This window comes from Mauremys mutica, chromosome 3, assembly GCF_020497125.1.
Source record: "Mauremys mutica isolate MM-2020 ecotype Southern chromosome 3, ASM2049712v1, whole genome shotgun sequence".
Classification (NCBI taxonomy): domain Eukaryota; kingdom Metazoa; phylum Chordata; order Testudines; family Geoemydidae; genus Mauremys; species Mauremys mutica.
Window position 1 is genome coordinate 99,087,155 of NC_059074.1, and position 21,955 is coordinate 99,109,109.

General features: G+C 42.6%; 1 protein-coding gene across 8 annotated transcripts in view; it reads left to right on the forward strand.

Annotated features, from left to right (window-relative positions):
* L3MBTL3 (L3MBTL histone methyl-lysine binding protein 3) overlaps nt 1-21,955 on the forward strand; it is a 153,301-nt gene that overhangs the window by 96,938 nt on the left and 34,408 nt on the right. For 7 of the 8 annotated variants that reach the window (XM_045011477.1, XM_045011474.1, XM_045011479.1 and 4 more), the window contains 2 exons: nt 8,783-8,885; nt 19,125-19,274. In XM_045011477.1, the coding sequence (XP_044867412.1) occupies nt 8,783-8,885; nt 19,125-19,274 (253 nt within the window). The remainder of the gene's footprint in view (nt 1-8,782; nt 8,886-19,124; nt 19,275-21,955) is intronic. The other variant, XM_045011475.1, reaches the window with a different exon arrangement.

Genomic DNA, 21,955 nt, shown 5'->3' on the forward strand with positions numbered 1-21,955 from the left:
CCACTGCTCTGAGGAGGATGACAAAGGGGACTTTCACTCAATCCATTCAGTCTCGTCAGTCTCTGCACAGGATTCCCCCACCCCATCCTTAAAGGAACCCTTTCTACGTGGTTCATAGACACAGGGAAGAGTCCAGTGCAAGTCATCACAAGTGGAGGGTTCAACCCTGGATGCCACCACCTCTGCTGTATGAACACCCCCAATGATCACACTGGGACCCTGGGCTGCTTACTGTCAGCAGTTTTCTAGGGCTCTGGGCCTAGTCCACTGGGATGAACGGGATGTTCAGTTTCTGCCACCTCAGACCATTCTACAGCAGAAGGAGATGTTTGAGGAATAAGAGGCTAGGGAGGATGAGGAGGCTACTCCTCAATCCACTATCTCCTCATCATTGCCTGATGAAGCAGTGATGTCCCCTCCATCATCTTTGGCTGATGACTTTAAGCAGCTCGAAGAGCTGAACAAGTGTGTGTCGGACTCAAGGTGGTCAAGGAATTGCAAAATAAGTTATTGGTAGGCCCTACCAAATTCCTGGTTTAAAAAATCTTAAATTTCACAGTTTCAGATATTTAAATCTGAAATTTCACGGTTATGTAACCATTGGGGTCCTGACCCAAAAGGGGATCATGGGGGAGGGTTGCAAGGCTATTGTTGGGGGATTGCGATATTGCCATCCTTATTTCTGCGCTGCTGCTGGTAGAAGCAATATGGTAGAGAAGGAACTGAGGGCGATTCACTCATGCAGCCCTATATCTCATGTAGCGTTGGTATAGGGCACAAGAGTGCCTAGGGTGCATGTCCAGGCCAAACAGACGCTGCTAATGAAAGTCTCCTGTAAGTGGCACATGGGGCTCATGCACACCTGAAGTGGAGCACCCATAGGGGGACACATCTCAAAGAACTACAGTTGCTGCACAGGGTGAGTGATCTTTCCATCCTCTTCTGTATAAATACATTTTTGTCTTATCAATAGAGAAGATATTTGAGGGACTGATTTTCGTTTTTCCTTTCACCTTTTTTTCCCCATATCTACATTTAATTTTCCCCAGTTTTAGATATTGCCAAAGTGGGCTAATCTCTTTGCTTATGTAAATGGGCAAAATTCCATTGAAATGAATAGAACCGTGTCCATTTACACCTGCAGAGAATTTGGCCCTTTAGCTCTGACCCTCAGCTGGCTCGGCAAAAAGAACGAGGAGTACTTGTGGCACCTTAGACACTAACAAATTTATTTGAGCATAAGCTTTTTTGGGCCACAGCCCACTTCATCAGATGCATGTAGTGGAAAATACAGTAGGAAGATATATATACACAGAGGACATGAAAAAATGGGTGTTGCCATACTAGCTATAATGAGGATAATCAGTTAAGGTGGGCTATTATCAGCAGGAGAAAAAAACCCCTTTGTAGTAATAATCAGGATGGCCCATTTCCAACAGTTGACAAGAAGGTGTGAGTAACAGTAGGGGAAAAAATTAGCATGGGGAAATAGGTTTTACTTTGTGTAATGACCCATCCACTCCCAGTCTTTATTCAAGCCTAATTTAATGGTGTCAAGTTTGCAAATTAATTCCAATTCTGCAGTTTTTCGTTGGAGTCTGTTTTTTGAAGATTTTTGTTGGAGTGTTGGAGTGGAGACTTTGAGGTCTGTAATCGAGTGACCAGAGAGGCTGAAGTGTTCTCCGACTGGTTTTTGAATGTTATAGTTCTTGACGTCTGATTTGTGTCCATTTATTCTTTTGCATAGAAACTGTCCGGTTTGGCAAATGTACATGGCAGAGGGGCCATGGCTGGCACATGATGGCATACATCACATTGGTAGATGTGCAGGTGAATGAGCCTCTGATAGTGTGACTGATGTGCTTAGGTCCTATGATGGTGTCCCCGAATAGATATGTGGACAGAGTTGGCAAGGGGCTTTGTTGCAAAGATAGGTTCCTGTTCATGAATGGTCCATCAAGTAGAGTACCCTATCTCTGATAGTGGCTAGTCCCACAGAGTATACAGTCAAGGAATGATTGGTTTTTGTTCATTTTGAAATCATAAATTCATATCCAAACCCCAAATTTCTAAATTTCATCTGGTTCCAAATTTATCTGAAATTCACCTCTGCTCTAGCTAGCAATAGAATCATTTCCCAAGAAATAGAGAAATACCAATTTGGTCATTTGAAATGTGTGCAACTGCAGCAGTAAATCAGAGACATGGTGTTTTTGTTTTATTTTTTAAACTGCTAAATTTCTAATTATTGACACTGAGTTTACCACCAGTTGCAAGCTCACCATGGCCAATTGTAGAGCATGAACACTTTGGTTATTAGAGCAGTGACTTGCAAGTATCTATTTAATGAAAGATGTGAGTAATTGAAGTGATAATTTAAGGGCTATTTTCTTCAGTATTTGGGCTTATTGTTTTCTTTATTGGATTGCTTCATTATGTTAATGAGTATTTGGGATTGAACAGAATAGTATTAGATTTTATATTTGCCTTTCATACTCAGGGCATTTCAACATGCTTTACAAAATAATGAACTAAAGAGTGGCAGCAGGCAGTGACTTTAAAGGCAAATATAGCAGCCGTTTTCTACTCATCAACCACTCACATGTGGCCTTGGGCATTAGAAAGTTTGTTTTGCTTGTTGTTATTGTCCCAAGGCATCTTCTCAGGCCTTCAATTTTCCTGTTCTACGCCCAGTCCTTGCACCAGATTTGCATGGTTAGTTTTGGCTCCATATGGAACTCATCATTATTGCTCATGACTAAACTGAATAAATAAGTGGCGGCTCACAGAGATTGTTAAATAATGTAGTCTGAACTGTATCTCATAGGACATTAAACCTCATCCATTTACCCCTATTAAGACAAGTAATTCATGTTTGACTAAAGCATATCTTACAGAAAAGGCATCTAATCTTGATTTGAGTACTCCAAAAAATGGAGAATATACCACTTTCCTTGGTAAAAGCAACAAAGAATCCTGTGGCACCTTATAGACTAACAGAATCCTGTGGCACCTTACAGATCCAGACTAACACGGCTACCCCTCTGATACTTGACACTTTCCTTGGTAGTTTGTTCCAGTGATTAATCACCCTCTCTGTTGAAAATAAATGCCTAATTTCTAGTTTGAATTTCTCTGGCATCAGCTCCCAACCATTGGTTCTTATGTTTTTCTGTGCTAAATTAAAGAGCCCTTTAGTCCTGGGATTTTGTCCCTGTGAAGGTACTTAGCCACTCTGCAGGCTTCTTTTTGATAAATAAAACAGATTGAGCTCTTTACATTTCTCACAGTAAGACATTTTGTCTAATCGTTGAATCATTTTGGTCTCTCTTTTGTGCACGCTCTCCAGTTTTTCAACATTCTTTTTAAAATGCGGGCATCAGAACTGTACACAGTATTCCAGTATCAGTCTCACCAAAGCCATATACAGATCCAAAATCACCTTCTTACTCCTAATCACTACTCCCCTGTTTCTACATCCAAGGAGCACATGAGCTCTTCTTGACATAGTCTCTCACTGGACGCTTATGTTGAATTGCTTACATAAGAACACATGAACGGTTATCCTGAGTCAGACCAATGGTCCATGTAGCCCAGTATCTATCCCGTCTTCGGATAGTGGTTGCTGCCAGATGCTTCAGAGGGACTGAACAGAACATGGCAATTTATCAATTAGTCCAGTCCCAGCTTCTAGCAGTCACAGGTTTAGGGACACCTAGAGCATGGGGTTGCAACCCTGACCACCTTGGCTAATAGCCATTGGTGGACCTATCTTCCATGAATTTATCTAATTCTTTTTTGAACCCAGTGATACTTTTGGCCTTCACAACTTCCTCTGGTAGTGAGTTCCGTAGGTTGACTGTGCGTTGTGTGTAGTATTTCTTTGTTTTAAACCTACTGCCTATTAATTTAATTGGGTGACCCCTAATTCTGGTATTATGTGAAAGGGTAAATAACACTTCCTAATTCATTTTCTCTATACCATTCATTATTTTATAGACCTCTATCATATCCTCATCTTAGTCATCTGTTTTCTAAAATGAACAGTCTCAATCTTTTTAATCTCTCCTCATATTGAAGCTGTTCCATATCCCTAATCCCTTTGTTGCCCTTCTCTGTACCTTTTCAATTTCTAATATTATTTTTTTTTGAGTGAGGGGGTGACAAGAACTGCACACAGTATTCAAGGTTTGGGCGTAACATGGATTTATGTAGTGGCATTATGATATTTTCTGTCTTATCTCTCCATTTCCTAATGGTTCCTAACATTGTTAGATTTTTTTGACCGCCGTTGCACATTGAGCAAATGTTTTCAGAGAACTATCCACGATGACTCCAAGTGGCAACAGCTAATTTAGACCCCATCATTGTGTGTGTATAGCTGGGATTATGTTTTCCAATGCTCATTACTTTGCATTTATTAACATTGAATTTCATCTTTCATTTTCTTGCCCAGTCACCCAGTTTTGTGAGAGATGCCTTTGTAACTCTTCGCAGTCTGCTTTGGACTTAACTTGATAATTTAGTATTGCCTGAAAACTTTGCTACCTCATTGTTTACCCCTTTTTCAGTTCGTTTATGAATATGTTGAATGGCATTGGTCCCAGTACAGATCCTTGGGGGACCCCAGCATTTACCTTTCTCCACTGTAAAAACTAATCATTTATTCTTACCCATTGTTTTTCCTATCTTTTACCAGTTACTGATCTGTGAGAGGATCTTCTCTCTTATCCCATGACTGCTTTCTTTTGCTTAAGAGCTTTTGGTGAGGGACCTTGTCAAAGGCTTTCTGAAAGTCCAATATAGTATATGCACTGGATCACCCTTGTCCACATGTTTGTGGACCCCTACCTCAAAGAGGCGTGGTGAGGCATGATTTCCCTTTACAAAAGCCATGTTGACTCTTCTCCAACATTTTGTTTTCATCTATGTGTCTAATAATTCTGTTCGTTACTGTATTTTCAACTAATTTATCTGATACTGAAGTTACGCTTATTGGCCTGTAATTGCCACGATTGCCTCTGGAGCCTTTTTTAAAATCTGCATTACATTAGCTCTCCTCCAGTCATGTGGTACAGAGAATGATTTAAGCATTAGGTTACAGACTGCAGTTAGTGGTTCAGCAATTTCATATTTGAGTTCCTTCAGTACTGTTTAATTTATCATTGTTTCCAAAATCACCTTGTAACAGGGTGCTGGCTAGGAGAAACAAGCCAGGCCCCTGTTAGGCCTGTTCCAGGGGAAGAAGGGTATTAGTTGGGCTGGCTGAGGGGCCATGCCCTAATTACCAGACTGGATCCACCTGCAGGCCTGGGTAGCCAGCCTGCCCTATAAAGCTGGCTAAGAGACAGGAAGCAGGGGGAGACAGGAAAGGGAGATGCGCGGGCTCTAGATCCTTGCTGGCTGGGAAGTTAGCAGTCTCCCAGAGTGCTGGTCTCTGTAGATATCTGTAAATAATAGGTGGTGGGAACGGACACAAACGATAAAAGGACACAGGTGCTGCACTTCAGTTGGTCTCTGACTGCATTTGTGGAGGGGCCCGGAGAAGGCACCGCTACACACCTCTATTGACACCTCAACCTGGGACAGTTCCTCAGAATTGTCACCTAAAAAAAATATGGCTCAGATGTGAGAATCTCTCTCACATCCTCTTCAGTGAAGACCAATGCAAAGAATTCATTTAGTTTCTCCGTGATGGCCTTGTCTTCCTTCAGTGTGCCTTAAGCACCTGGATTGTCCAATGGCCCCACTAATGTGTAGCAGGCTTCCTGCTTCTGATATACTTAAAAAAAAATGCTGTTAGTTTTTGTGTCTTATGCTAGTTACACTTCAGATTCTTTTTTGCCTGCCTAATTATACTTTTACACCTGACTTGCCAGTGTTTGTTTTTTCTATTTTCTGTAGTAGGATTTGACTGCCAGTGTTTAAAAGATGTCTTTTTGTCTCTGACTGCCTCTTTTACTCTGTTTAGCCATTGTGGCTTTTTTTTTTTGGTCCTCTTACTGTTTTGTTTTGTTTTGTTTTTTAATTTGGGGGTATACATATAGTTTGAACCTCAATTACAGTGATTTTAAAAGGTTTCCATGCAGCTTGCAGGCATTTCACTCTCATGACTGTTCCTTTTAATTTCTGTTTAACTAGCTGCCTCATTTTTGTGTAGTTCCCTCTTTTGAAGTTAAATGCCACTGCGGTGTGTTTCTGTGGTATTTTTCCCCCTATAAAGATGATAAAGTTAATTACATTATAGTTGCTGTTATCAAACGATTTAGCTCTATTCATCTCTTGGACCAGATCCTGTGTGTCACTTAGGACTAAATCAAGAATTGCCTCTCCCCTTGTGGGTTCCAGGACTTTCTGCTCCAAGAATCAGTCATTAATGGTGTCTAGAAATTTTCTCTCTCCATCCTATTCTGAGGTGACATGTATTCAGTCAATATGTGAATACTTGAAATCCCTCATTATTATTGAGTTTTCTGTATTTTGTAACCTCTCTAATCACCCTGAGCATTTCCCAGTCACCGTCACCATCTTGGGTCAAGTGGTCAGTAGTATATTCCTACTGCTATGCTCTTATTATTCAAACATGGAATTTTTATCTATAGAGCCTCTATGGTACTGTTTGATTCATTTAAGATTTTTACAAATTTGATCAGCAGTGATTTTATATTTACTTCCAAATTATAGATGGTAATGTTGAATAACGTCAGGCCTTGTGGAACATTACTAAAAACACCCACATTCGATGATCCCCATTGTAACTACCTTCTCAGATCTCTGTTAGCCAGTTCTTAATCCATTTACCATGTGCAGCATTGATGTTGTATGGTGCTAATTTTTAATGAGAATGTTGTTCAGTACCAAGTCAGATGCCATACAAAAATCTAAGCATATTACATCCATGTAGTTGCCTTTATCAACCAAACTTGTAATCTCACCAAAAAATGTGATCAGTTTTGTTTGACAAAGACCTGTTTTCCATGAAATAATGTTGTCGGGCATTAATTATATCCCTGTCCTTTAATTCTTTATTAATTTAATCCCATGTCAACCTTTCTGTTGTTGTTTTGGCTGGGGCTGTTATCAGGCTAACTGGATTATAGTTAATCGGGTTATCCATCTTGTCCTTTCTGAATAGTGGCACAACATTAGCACTCTTCCAGTCTTCTGGAATTTCCCTGGTATTACACAGAATGCAGTGACTTTGCAGCAATTCCAGCTCCTAGAGTCTGATCTAGGATCCTGTCCATGAATGAACATTGTTCTAATGCTGACTGCTAGGCTGACCTCCGTAAGAACTTGTTAGCAGGAGCAAACTTCCACCCAAAGAAACAGTTTTATATTTTTGTTGCTCCTGGCACTGGAGTTAACAGTCAGGTCCCACCTGGACTGTTACCTGGGACAGGGCAGAACAGAAGACTTTGACTAAACTTCTTACCCATAATTGGAATAGTATTTCTGCTATTTAATGTGCTGCACTGTGGATGTTATCAACAACATCCTTGAAAGTTATTTAAATCAGAGGTGAGATCAATATTAACCTGTTAAGCCATATGGATACTCTGGGCATGACTGTTCCAATGTTCAGGTGCCTAATGCATGATCAAAATGCATCTGCATTTCTGTATCTAATTTGTGTGTAAAAGACAGGGTTTTCATCTAGTTAGCCATTCACATGCACAATTGAGGTAATTGTGAAAGAAAGTTAGCTACACAAATTCACTCACAAAATCCAGCTCTGCGTATGCTGTCTGATTGCATTTTTTTTTTTTTAATATTGCATTGTGGTTATGGACTTTGTTTTTTAATGTAAACAAGATAAGAAGCTCAGTTCTCCATTCTATTATACCATTTAAGCCAGTGTTACTCTGATTCCAGTAGAGTCACAGGGGTGTAACAGGAAAACGAGTTCAAAAAATACACTTTTTTGGAATATGGCTGAAAATTAAATCTCTCTCTCAGACAATCTTGTTTTGCTGTGAGTGAAAATATGTATGTCATGTAGGAAGATTTCTTTAAGTAAACCTTGTCTTCCATGTGTATGTCTGAATGTATGTGTGTGTGTTTTCAAGAAAGAAAAATACTAAAAACAATTCATGTTTGCTGATGTTCAGAAGAGATTTCTCCATCTGCTAAACTGGAGAATTTCAGTGCCTGACTTGCTGACATCATGGATCGTGTACTGCCTGTTTGATTGTCAAACCTAATGTCTACAGTCATATTCAAAGCCTCCACAATCCTCACTGTCCATTGATGAAAACCAGATATTCCCAAAAGTTCAGAGGAGTAAGCCTGTCAAAAATGCGTTTATGACTTGCTCTTACTAATGTTATCTTCATCATTGATTTCCACCTCTTCATTTATTGGAAGATTCAAACTAAGAACCTCAAAGATCAGTATCCATTATGAACAGATCTCTGTCTTTAAGCACCACAGGAAGTCTTAGTTTGACTCTGCTCTTTCAAAAAACATTGTTACAGCTGCAATGTGATTAATCTGAATAAGATATTACAAAGAAAACAAATGCTCTAAATTGTGTGTACTTTTTTTATGGACTATTAATTATGTTGCAATTCTATAGAGATCCATGTACACAAGAAATTTTATTTCCTCTTTAAAACATATTGCATTAGTCTCCATCATACTTCTGCAAAATATATTTAAGTACTTTAAGCTGTGTGCTATGTACCAGTTTACATCTCCATGTGTTAATGTAATCCTCCAATTCTTGTTTGTGTGTAAATTTACATAACTTTTCTAATTTCTGGTGTGTCCTGATATCTAGGTCCCTTGGAATTAGTGGAAGCTTTAGAACATGGAGGATGCCCTACTGCAGGATGCAAAGGATTTGGACACATAAAACGAGCAAGACACATGGGCCATCACAGGTATGTGCTATAAAAAGTTGTAGCTTAATTGTTGCTTCGTATCATTATATCATTTAGAAAGAGAGTTGCATATACTTTTTTTTTTTTAATTGCTGTTCTCAAGAAAGCAGAGCCCAGCTGGAAAAAAAATTAAATCCATGTCGACTTTAGTTGCTATGGTGAGCATGTAGAAATTAACATTAACAATCTATTATTTCATTGCAGCAAGGTGTGCCTAGGAAAAATATGTCCAACATTTTTTTCATTGCAAATGAGAAATGCAGCTGCTCTGCTTTTTGTTCCAAAAGGGCTACTCATTGGCTGTTTGGATTAGAAAATGATGCAAAAAACCCTTTTGTGCAGCTGCAACTTTGTACCAATTGAAATGAACAGGGTAGTAGTTTTATCAAAGCTTTTGTTTGGGGTTTTTAAAATTTTTGTCAAAGCACTTTTTAAATCCTTAATCCATATTTCTGTCATCACCTTTGACTGACGGGACTGCTGCTAAAGCTGCCTCCTTAATGTACTTCTCTGAAGCAGATTCAAGAAATCATGGATTCCAGGGCCTTCCTGAAGAAGACTCAGCAAATGGAGGGAAGGATTCTGGGGGAATAGAAAGGAAAGAGGGAGAAATATCACAGAAGTCACCAGTTTTGTTGTTGTTTTAAAATATATCCAGTTACAGTACAAGGTGACCTTAGGACCCCAATAAGTGAAATAAAATCAGTCCGAAGTGTTAAACTCAGAAATAAATATCAAGCAGAACCAAAGGGGCTGGCAGAAGGGAAACCCCTATAATCCTCAGGTAAATCAAACCACCTGTAGCTTTTCCTGGTGTTTGTCAAAAAAAATCTGTGGGACCACTAATGTACCAATGTGTGCTTTCAACTCGCATGCGGCTAAAGGTGTGCTGTTTGGTAAATTGTTTGAATCAGTTTGCCTTTTTGTCTTTTTATTTTGGCATCTTCTTACAGTATATTGGCAATTGGGTTCTCCTTTGTCTCCTCTTTGCTCTGGTCTGGCATATTTGCCACCTTCTCTCCATTTTTCTTTCCCTTCTGTCTTTTTCTGTCCCTATTCTTCTGTCATTCTGCTGGCTTTTATTTTTTCTTTTCTTTGCATCTTTTCTTTTGAGTTCTGTTTTTTATGTTTTTTTGCTCTTCCCTCTTTGCAGCTGCTTCCACTTCCATGGTGTGGGGAGGAACATTCAACAATGGGTCTGTGGGTCCAGGTTATCTTTGCTTTTGTGACTGAGCTCAGTGCTAGAAGAGCAGAGGGAAAAAAAGCCAGAGGGACTATTGATCATTTAGTCTGACTTTGTGCATACACAAGGAGCCTCCCGCTGCTGATGGGAACACATTTGCTTCAACTTTGGTCAGAGTTGTGATCCTAGCAGCCTTTGCCATCCCCTGTTTGTCTCCTTTGCCACTGCCCTACCCATTTTTATTAGCCCAGAAACTTGTAGGCCTTGATCCTGCACCATTGAATTCAGGGGAGTTTTGCCGTTGACTTCAGTGAGAGCAAGATAAAGCCCTTAACTTGTCCAGTGTGGAAATTTTAAAAGTAACAGTGAGGGTAAGTAATTGTTAATCTTCTTACCTCTAAAACAGATTTGGCACTAAACATTTTTATATTGGGAGGGTGCAACGCTTCTGGCAAGTGGAGTTGGCAGCAACAAGGGTCGGTTCAATGACTAGGGGTTTGTCTCAACAACAGAAAATAGAACTGGCTTGAACCCTCACCTAGTAACCTGTGAAAACTAAACACCACCCTGGGTGCCTCTAAGAGGCAGTACTTCCGCTCTCACAAGCATCGAGTCTGTGTACAACAAAATAAAACATTTATTCAAAGGGAAAAGGGGACCCAGCATTAATTTGGGAAAACACCACAACCATAATTCAGAAGCATGTGTCCGCAGGAAAACATCCACCCCACAGTGCATTGGGCAGTGTCCTTTGTCTCCGTTGCTCACTTTGCAGTGCGAAAGTCCAACAAACGAATGTCCCTTATCACACCACTCCCCTTTCCCTCCATGACACCCCACTCACAGTTGGTGGTCCTTGGTTAGCAGAGACCCAGAGTTCAGCGGTGTGTTCATGGAGGGGTGGGCATTGAGCACTGCCTTGCTGCTACCACCTCCGTAACTGGCTCACAGCTGCTGCTGTCTCTCTGCTGCTGCAATGTCACATTCTGAGGTTCCACCACTTAACCCAGCTCTCAGTGATTTCAGCATGTAGTGGGGAACCTTACTGTCAGTGCAGCTTCTGTGTTGCCTTTCACTGTTCTCAAACAAGGTATAAGGCTTAGCCCCTAGACTTGCTCAGCAGTCAGGACAGCTCTAGGAGTCACCAGCTAGAAGCAAGGACTCTTAATTGAGTCTAACCAGCTCTGTCATTAAACACTGTAGAGCAGCAAGTCAAGTGGTGTTTAGGACTCTTAATGCAGAGTCCACACTGCCAGGTAGGAACACCCGTCACCACCAACTCTCATCTCCACTGGGATTTGGCATCCCTACCCCCTGCTTAGCAAGTGAGGTTCAGTTTAGGGTGATCCCCCTCAATCAGGGCATGCTAAGCACAGTTCTGCTTCCCTTTACTCAAAGAGTAAGGAGAACAACATTTCAGTTCTCTCGCATTCAAATACTAGAGTGATTTGTAACCCAAACCAGCCAAAATTGATCATTTTGGTAAAGCAGGTCCATCTTGCTGCACACCTAGGCAGAATAGTAATTTCTGTGCAAACACAGTCTGCTCCTGAAGTTTCTTCCCTTAAGGGCATCACTAGATGTCAGTGGAGAGCTCAATCAGACCCTGCTTACAAGGGGTAAGAATGAGAGAGAGCTGTATATGAAAGTTAGCACATATGTGCTCTGCTTTTATAACCAGAGTTTCTGTGGTACTTAAAATGATTTGTTATTCATTCTGAATATTGAGAAAACGAAGGTCCATTTCAATTTATTGTATTTTATTTTTACTGTAGTCTTAGAAATCCTGTCGTATACACAATGACCAATAGCTCCGGGGATAAGAAAACTAACTAAAGGGGTTTTGTTGATCATAAAACTGAAAGATTTGCTTCTTCATAGCAAATACATTACATTATTATTTCACTGGTTAGTTTGCCCTGCAAACTGGATATATTTTCTGTTTGAATAGCTCTGAAGAAAAATGAGATTTCTTGTTTATCTGAAACCTACAGGTTTGAGAATCCAGGTCGTCCTAAGGATTCTAAAATTGTATCACTACTTTTTTCTCCTGAATTAGCGAATATATTGTAAAAATGGTAAAATTATCCACATCCAGGTACAGTTCTTTGGCTCGTTCATTTCAGCAACCTCAAATTGTATTTTAACCATGCTGCTTTTATTTATGTATGTATTTCTTTATCTATCATGATAAGGTGCAATATGTGTGCGGAGTAAATGCCTGAAAGCAGGCAGAAGGATCATTTACAATTCTAAGCAGTTTTGAAATAATGTTGATAGCTTGCTCCTTAGGAGCCAGACAAAAGCTTTGGATGATTAATTGTGACAGGGTTAAAGTGTGCACTTCTTGAAAAAGTTAATGATAATAAGGACTTGTTCTCAGTAGTGAATCTAAGATTTTGAAATGAGGGTAGACGCTGTGGGACCCAGTACGCAAATAGGTAGCATTATGCAAATTAGCTGCATATTTATGATAGTGAAATGTGTGCTTATAGCAAGCAACAATCTTCAAATCCTGGCAGTCATGAAAAGCAATCATTTTTGTATTTTGTAGTTTGCTAGTGTCTTGGGTCAACTCTCAATGAATAAACATTAAAGCTAGTCTGCTCCAAAGGTCCTCAGTTGTAGCACATTCATAGTTTTTCACTTAAGCAGAGTGGAAAAAGAACATTTATCCATTCATCATAGTTTCAGGCAATCCTTAACAATATGTGGATGTTGAGAGAAAATACTGGCTCATGTTGAGCCAGAGTTTCAATTACAGTATTGGGAATGGCCTCCTTTCCTTATTAGTATCTCTTGTGTTCCTTGTGCTTAGTAAAGACCTAATGTTTGGCAAGTAGTGAGTGATTACAGTGAACGCAATTATATTTGCTAAACTACCTAGGCAGCAAAGCAATAAAACTGGACACAATTTTATTATTTGTTCCAAATCTGTAACTTAGTTGCATGAATTATAGTATCCATCAATGGGAGAGACCGTGAATGCCATAGAAACAGAAATAATAAGCAGTATATGTTTTTACTCTTTCTTAATTATTCTTGAGTCTTCCAGAGTAAAGTTCTTTTTCTTAAAATAAATGTTGTGCTTAGCCTGTGAAAGGTGCTGGATTGACAGCTCTGGAAACAGTAGTCCTGTGTCCCCAGAACAGTTGCAGTATAGGCACCTGCAATGCAAGCTTCTCCCAACACTGCCATCTTAATGTGGCGCAGCCCTCACTTAGGCCATGGCTACACTTGCAAATTTGCAGCGCTGCAGCAGGGTGTGAAAACACACCCTCTCCAGCGCTGCAAATTGCGGCGCTGCAAAGCGCCAGTGTGGTCAAAGCCCCAGCGCTGGGAGCACGGCTCCCAGCGCTGTACGTTATTCCCCACAGGGAGGTGGAGTACGGACAGCGCTGGGAGAGCTCTCTCCCAGCACTGGCGCTTTGACTACACTTAGCGCTTCAAAGCGCTGCCGCGCTTTGAAGTGCAAGTGTAGCGATAGCCTTAGTGTAGCTTAGTCTTCGTGCCAATTCAGTCCTCTAGCTGTCGGCTCAGTTTGTCAGTTAGTACTGTTTGTGATGGGGGCTTTTGTAAAATTGGACATTCATCCCTGAATCAGTTCTGATGATAATTTAATGTCTCTAACTAACCTGAATTGAACTCAAAGCAGTGACCTAGAGTTGAATGGTTTAGTATGCCATTATAAATCCCCAGAGCTCTTAAGGTACTACAGAAAGAGAAAATGCTGAAAAACAAACTTAATTTACAAATAGCCACCTTTATCAGGCCTGTCAAGTCAATGAAGTCAGTTGTCTTTAAGACATATAGGGACTCATATAAAGAAAACATTGTATTTAATGTAGTTATAACAAGATTAATTATTAATGCTTCATAGCTGGCCTGTTAAATGGAAAGCTGGAGGCAGTGAGGCTCAGGAGGGATTCACTGATTGATTTAAACCTACATCACTCATAGGTAAGTTCATGCTTGCTGTGCTTTGTTAAAATTAAACTGACAAATGGAAATCATGGGAATTCTTTTTATTTTTACTCCTCTGAGTAATCCAAACATCAAGGACTATATTATGATATGTTCCTACAACTTTCTGAAGTACCTTAATTAGAAGCTGACTTGCACCAAAAAATATGCTAAAGCAAAGGGCCTTAGAGCATCATTAATATAACAGTTGATGATCAACACTATATCTTTAAATTTTCAAAAAATATTAAAATAAAAACCACAGACTTACGTAAGCGAGTTCCAAGAAGAATGAGGTTTAAGGCTGTTTAAATTCAGGTTTAAGAATTTTAAAAGTGTAAACACAGTTGATAAGCAGAAGTCTCAGAGTGTGCAGTTGAAAGATTCTGGTGGGAGTTTTGTGCAAGATGTTTTGTAATATTTCCCCCCCCCCCACACACACACACACACCTTTTCAGAATGTTATTATTTTAGCTAAGTACAAATTAAATGTGTCCTTCAGAAAAGAAGGCAAACATGTTTTCAGATTCCATTGTAGTGTTTGTTTTAATAATACACAACCTAAACTATAATATTTAATATATTTTTATAGAAATTTCTATCAAAGACCTCAAAACATTTCATGTACATTAATAAATCAAGCCACACAAGACCATTGCGAGCATGAAAAGCCACAGAAAGATTAAACAACTTGCCTAAGGTCACACACTAGCTCAGTGGCTGAGTTGAGAGTTTACCCTACATCTCCTGACTCAGTCTTTTTGGCCTTAATCACTCTATGATGCTGATTCAACAAAGCATTTCAGCATATACTTAAGTCCCTTTGGTATCAAGCACGCACATGATTATTTTGCTGAATCAGAGTCTGCGCCTTAGTCTCTCAGCCCTCCCCCCAGTGCAATACCGGGAGAGAGACATTTAGGTTAAAGCGGTGGGGGGGAAGCAAGGCTCTCCAAGCCACAACAATGTAAAGGAGTCAGAATTAAAATATTCAAATTAAAATATGTTTTCCTCCATCGATCACACTCAGAAGCCTCTCCCAGGTATAAGGAATTCAAGAGGTTGGATTAAAATGGCTGGAAGGTTTATTCCACCGCCAGTCTTCAAATGAGCATTGCAGATTATCACAATCTTTTGTCAAAATATGATTTTATTAATTTTTGTGAAATTTCTAACTTTGCTGACAAAGCTGCCAGAAGAATTTTGGGGAACAGTTTTTCGCTTTGGTTTCCAAGGAACATCTTAGACGTTGCTGATATGCCCTCATGTTTTGTAGCTGCTGCAGTCTTCATGTGGCATTTGTCCTGACTTCAGGCATCTGGCATTCCAAGGGAGCAGCAGAATACAATAGAAAACTTACCTGTTGAGGGGTCTAAACTGTTTCTGCCAAAACAGATGACACTATGCATATGCTAAAGGACTCTTGTGCAGTGCGTCATTAATTCAGAGTTTACACTCAGGTTACAAAAAGGAAACAATTTAGACCAGTGTTTTTCAGTGGTCAGTTCGTTACCCGGTACTGGGTCAAGGCATGTAAGGCACTGGGTCACCTTGCTCAGCACCCAGGGACCCTAGGGGCTCTGGTCATCACCGCCAACTGGGACGTTAAAAGTCCTGTCAGCGGTGCTGCCCAGCTATGGCAGGCTAGTGCCTCCCTCTTCCAACACGGTGCTGCACCCCGGAAGTGGCCAGCAGCAGATCCAGCTTCTAGGCAGGGTGTCCACGGGGCTCTGCGCGCTGCTCCCGCCCCGAGCAACAGTTCTGCACTCGGGGGGAGGCCCAGTGCCTGCGGGCAAAAGCCGCGTGGAGCCGCTTGTGCGTGCCTCCGCCTAGGAGCTGGTCCTGCTGCTGGCCACTTCCAGGGCGCAGCGGGGTCCGTGGGGCCAGGACAGGCAGGAAGCCTGCCTCTGCATCCTGGCTTGCCGCTGACCTGTAAGCCCCAACCCCCTGCCCTAGCCCTGAGCACCCTTCTGCACCCCAAACCCCTGCCCCAGCCCTGACTCCCTCCTGCACCCCAAACCCTGCACCCCCAGCCCAGAGCCCTGACCCCCTCATGCACCCCCACCCTCTGCCCCAGCCCAGACCCCCCTCCCACACTCTGAACCCCTCATTCCTGACCCCAGCCCTCACCCCTGCACCCCAACCCTTTGCACCTGCCCTAAGCCTCTCCCACACCCCAAACCCCTCATCCCCAGCTCCATTGGGTTATGGGCATCAACAGTTTTCTTCAACTGGGTCCCCAGGAAAAAAGTTTGAAAACCACTGATTTAGACTTATTCCAGACCCTCTTTTGAACAGAGGTCACAGTCTGTTTCTAAAAGAAGCTCCAGGGTTCCTCAACGTCACCAACTGTCTTCATCGGCAGGAAGCCCTTCTCACCCAACAGCTGTAGCATCCAAGCAATCATTTTGACTTCTTAATCAAGGACAGCATATCTTCTCCCTTCAAATCATGCCTCTTCATTTTTCACTGTGCTTGGGAAAGCATCACGTCAAGCAAATGGGTATTCTGCACAGTGAGTCAGGGATACGTTAGCCAGTTTACCTCCCTCTCCTTCGCAGGGGCAGCTCCAGGCCCCAGCACGCCAAGCGCGTGCTTGGGGCGGCATGCTGTGGGGGGCGCTCTGACCGTTGCCGGGAGGGCGGCAGGCGGCTCCGGTGGACCTCCCGCAGGCGTGCCTGCGGAGGGTCCGCTGGTCCCTGCGGGAGGTCCACTGGAGCCGCGGGACCGGCGACCGGCAGAGCGCCCCCCGCGGCGTGCCACCGTGCTTGGGGCGGCGAAATGGCTAGAGCTGCCCCTGCTCCTTCCCCAACTCACCTTCCTCTTTCCTTTTCAGGGACCCTTCTCCGAGATTGTGTTACTTCAAGAACGATAGTCTCTTCTAGAACTGGGAGCAACAGAAGAAGTTTCTTACCAACATAGAGGCAAAGGCTTCTATTCCCAGTACTTCCTGATCCCAAAGAAATCTGGTAGCCTCCATCCCATTCTAGGTCTAAGAAAGCAAATTATTTAACCAAAAAACTCAAGTTCAGGATGATCATTCTTGCCTCTTTCATCCCTTCCCTGGAGATTGGTATGCTACCCTTGATCTGCAGGACTCATACTTCCACAGGGCAATACTTTCTTCAGACTGTCATCTGCCCCAGAGGTCTTCACCGAGTGCAAGGCAGTAGTAGTAACCCATGTCCATCGTTCTGGTGTTAAAGTATTTCCATACCTTGATGATTAGCTAATTCATGGAGCATCAAGCCACCAGATCCAAAACAATATCTTAATCATCAGGAAGCTGTTTTCCTGTCTGGACCTGAAACTGAATTTGGGCAAATCTAAGTTACTATCAGTATAGCACATAACCGTCATAGGAGCAGTCTTCAACTTCAGGACTGCCACAGCTTACCTCCCAATGGAAAGGTGTCAGTCCATAGCCTTCCTTTCCCAAAGTGTCAGGTCCCACCCAATGACAACAGGGTGTGCTTGCTTTCAGCTCTTGGGTCACATGGCCTCGTGGACATAATGTTGTAAAAGGTTAAAAATCACCATTTCCTTCTCTAACTTGAATTCCTCGGGAAAACATTGGTGCAGCCTGCCAAAATCAGTGAACATCCTGAGGCTGAGCTCCCATTCCTGCCAAAGCAGCTGTAGCAGCAGACATTGCACTAATCAGCTGGGAGCTGCCAAAGCAGATATAGCAGGAGAGTGGAAGAGAAAGCTGGGCTTCTCCCAGCAGCTCCTCCTCCTTGGACCTGGCATACATCCCATCCCTCCTCGAGGGCATCAGATCAAGGAGGAACTTCCTTAAGCCCGGGCAGTGGGGAAGAAAGAGCCAAAGTGGGCTGCCCTCATAGTCCCCTCAGACACAGAATATGGCTCCAGTTTCCTATCCCCTCCATTCCCAGGGGCAGCACATAAGGCACGAACTGCTCTAACTCTTAGCGTGAAGGGGAGAGAGATGAGCTCTGTAAGTTCTCCCGATCTTACGCCAGGCTCAGCTCCCTTACATCTGGGGACCCCCCCCCCCGCCCCTTGGAACAGGAGTCCTTTGTCTCCCAGAGTGGGAAAGAGAGAGGTTATTTAGGTTGCAAAGTCAAGGACTTTAAAGTTAGTAAATGTCTGTTTTAGAGTTACCCAGGCAACCTTAATTCATCCCCTTTGTGTATATTATGATAATGCCTTTAATTACATGATCATACACTACTTTTTCCACAGGACCCCTGCCTCATTCACTGCACAGGAGGGGCCAAGTTGTGAACAACTGTAAATCTGGCACATTCTAACTTTCAAGTGCTTGGCTTTGTAATATAAATAACATTTTTAACGTATTTTTAATGTAATATAATTTTAAAAATGCTAACAGCCAATTAGAATGTGGGCCAATCACTGTTCCCAGTCCCAGTTGAATAGTGTAGTGGTAACTCTTTCTGTAAAGTGTATTGCAGGACAAATAACCATGGTAGCATGATTCTGTTGATTCCATACAAATAGTTTGTGGGGTCAGAGGAGTATGGTCAGAAGCAAAGGATAACTGGGCATGATGTCTGGTCAATATTCTCAATACAATACTATTGGACCACTCAGAAATCAGCAGGACAACCTAAATGGGAGGAGGACCAGTATCCATGGGAGTCTGGCTAGTATTCTGAGGCAGTTGTGTTGTGGGGAAAGAGCCGATTTGAAAACAAAAGCATCAAGACAGCAACACAGCAGGTTTGCTTCTTTGTGAAGTAAAAGGAAATATTTGCTACTTGAGTTTGGTTAGTAGCACAGTTCCGGTTTTCACTTTTAGCCGGTGTTTTAACGAACATCCATCCGTGCTTGGTTTTCTATTGGTTTCTAGACTTTATGCCATAATATTGGTTCTGTGGTAGTAAATTGCTGTAGAAAGAAAGAGTAAGATAGATGCAAACAGGTTGGCATGTCAAAAATCTAGTGTATTTGATAATATTTTAAAGTGAGAATACACCAAGGTATTTCTTTCCATCTTTGTTGTTCATTTTTCCAGGCTGGAATCTATAGTCAGTTCACTTTAAACTAAGAAAAATTTGTTCAGTGTCTGAGCTAATGGAAGTATTTCTCCTCTCCTCTTCAATTTTCGGTGTTGTCAGCTGCCCGTATTCTGACGTCAACTTGAACAAAGAACGTATCTTACCAGATCGTTTAAGTGGAGAGATGCCGCTAGCCAGTCCATCTGTCCCCAAGAACAAAAAGACAGAAGTAAATGAAAGATCAGCCTCTCCTGTAATCAAGTAATTAAGATCTATATAGTATTAACAACTTACAATAATATCATTTTATTTAACTGCTATATTACATAATTTACGGAACTTGAAGGCTGTATTGTCTCGAAAGGCCTGTGCTTTTCTCTACATTACCATTTCCAGAGAAGAAATGGCCCTGTTAGAGCTGAGCCTACAGATGATTGAGCTGACAAAAATTGATGTTGATTTCATTATGTATGATTTAGCAAGAGTGCATTTTCACTCCTGCTAAGTGTACAGACCATTAAGATGTTAATTATTGTTTAAAATCAGTTGTTTAATGGTTTATTTCACTTGTGGAAATGATTCATTTTGTTTTTACATTTGCTAGAGCAGTTTCACTGATGTGTATATATGAGTGTTGATGCTTGAAAAACAGCCCTAATAAATTTCAGAGGGGTAGCCGTGTTAGTCTGTTTCAGCAAAAACAACGAGGAGTCTTGTGGCACCTTAAAGACTAACAAATTTATTAGAGCATAAGCTTTTGCGGGTTATGACCCACTTCTTCAGATGTATAAAGTGGGTCATAGCCCACGAAGCTTATGCTCTAATAAATTTGTTAGCCTTTAAGGTGCCACAAGACTCCTCGTTGTTTCAGCCCTAATAAATTTGGTTTTACTGGGGGGAAAGTGGGGAATCAAATTATTGGGGGTGAGTTTTGCAAGAGCAGCAACAGGTATGGAGTTAAGGCCCTGGGGCGATTTATTCTTCTTGGAGTGCATGCTCATGTCCATTCCGTGTTAGGTGTGCACGCGCTGCATGCGCCGTTGCTGGAGATTTTTCCCTTAGTAGTATCTCTACTCGCTCTAGTGCCCTGTGATGCTGCACGCTCATGCGCCGATATAAGGGGCCCGGCCAACCCCGCACCCTCTCAGTTCCTTCTTACTACCCACAACAGTTGCTGAAACAACTTCTCTTGCTTCGGCAAGACAATCAGTCAGTGATTTCTGTTATTCTCTAGTTAGTTATCTTGAGTTTTAATTTCTAGTTGTAGTGTATACAGTATTAGTGCATACAGTTAGACCCCCTCTTGTAGCTTAGAGGAGCATCCTGTGCCCTTGGGGCTGGGCATGACCCGGTCTCCAGGCTTCAAACCCTGCACCTCCTGCAGCAAACCCTTGCTGGTGGGCGACCTACATTCCAGCTGTCTAAAGTGTCTGAGGGAAGCTCACGTACAAGAGCATTGTCAAATCTGCCAAAAATTCAGCCTGGTGCGAAAAAGGACATGGAGGCTAGACTAAGGGCTATCCTGATAAAAGCTGCACTTAGGCTGGCATTGGAGCCAAGCTAGTCGGACTTGGCATCAAGCACCTCGGTTTCGGTGTGAAGTGCTCGTCTGGCAACACGCTTCTCGGCACTGCTTAACCGCTCTGATACTGAGAAAGAAACACAAGAAACATGGTCTGAGAGGGGACACTCCCTGGAACCGAGAAAGGACAAGCAAGGGGAGTGCAGCGGAGTGTGATCCCTGTCGGGCCACTGCCGCTCCACTAGCAGCACCGTCGACTCAACCCTGCTCACTGACTCTAATGCAGGACTGTCCACTGACAGTGGGGGAATATTGTGGCACTAGCGGGATTTTGATGCCATCCACCTCGGAGGCCATTGCAGTGTCCAAGAACTGATGACACTCCAGGTTCTGCTGACCAGTACCGATGAGAGCATCGAGCTGAAGGGAACAGGTTACCCAGAGCTCCTATCAAGCACTGGATCCTCTGGTACCGATCGGGGAAAACTGGCCCTACTGTCATCAGCGAAGACTTCTCGGACCCTCAGCAGCAGCTGGCAGAAGCAAGGGGTACCATCCTCTCCCATGGTCTCCTCAAGATGACTCACCTTCTGACTTGGAGGTGGAGTTCTGCACACAACCAAGGGCCGTCACTAGTACTTAACTTACATCCCACTGAATCTCAGCACGGGTGCTGCCCCCAGCACCAGGCAGGTCCAATGGCCATTTTGGAATCTGTGGGGTTTTCTCCCTTCCAGCTGTTCATACTCAATGGTGTCCAAGAGAAGGACTCCCACGCCATCTGGCGCCTCACCCAGACTCTGGTAGCAAGCTCAGTACCAACAGTCAGGATTTTGGCCTGCGTGATGTGATCAGTGCAGAAGAGGAGGAGGAAGGCCCCACACCAGTACAGGTCTCTTCCTCCTCCTCCTCAGATTGAACAGCTTGGTACCACAGGACAACTTTAGAGGTCACCAGGAACTATTGAAAATTGTGGCTTCTAACCTGGGGCTAGAGGTGGAGGTTCTTAAAGAGTTCTCACATAGCCTCATTGACATTTTGGCTGCCATGGCCCCATCAAAAGTGGTCCTACCCCTCAATGACATCATTATGGGTCCAGTCAGGTCCCTATGGCAGTCCCCATCCTCTCTGCCTCCCACCTCAAAGAGGGCAGGGAAAAGATACTACATTCCAGCAAAGGAATATGAATACCTGAATTCCCACCCTCCTCCCGGGTCCCTTATGGTCACAGTGGCCAATGAGAGAGCCAGACAAGGGCAGCTAGGCACGACCCCCAAGCAAAAGGACTTTAAAAAGCTAGATCTGTTCAGTAGAAAGATTTATTCTATGGGTGGATTACAGGTTTGCATCTCCAACCAGCAGGGCTCGCTTGGGAAGTATGATAATAACATTTGGGACTCGATGGCAAAGTTTAAGGACT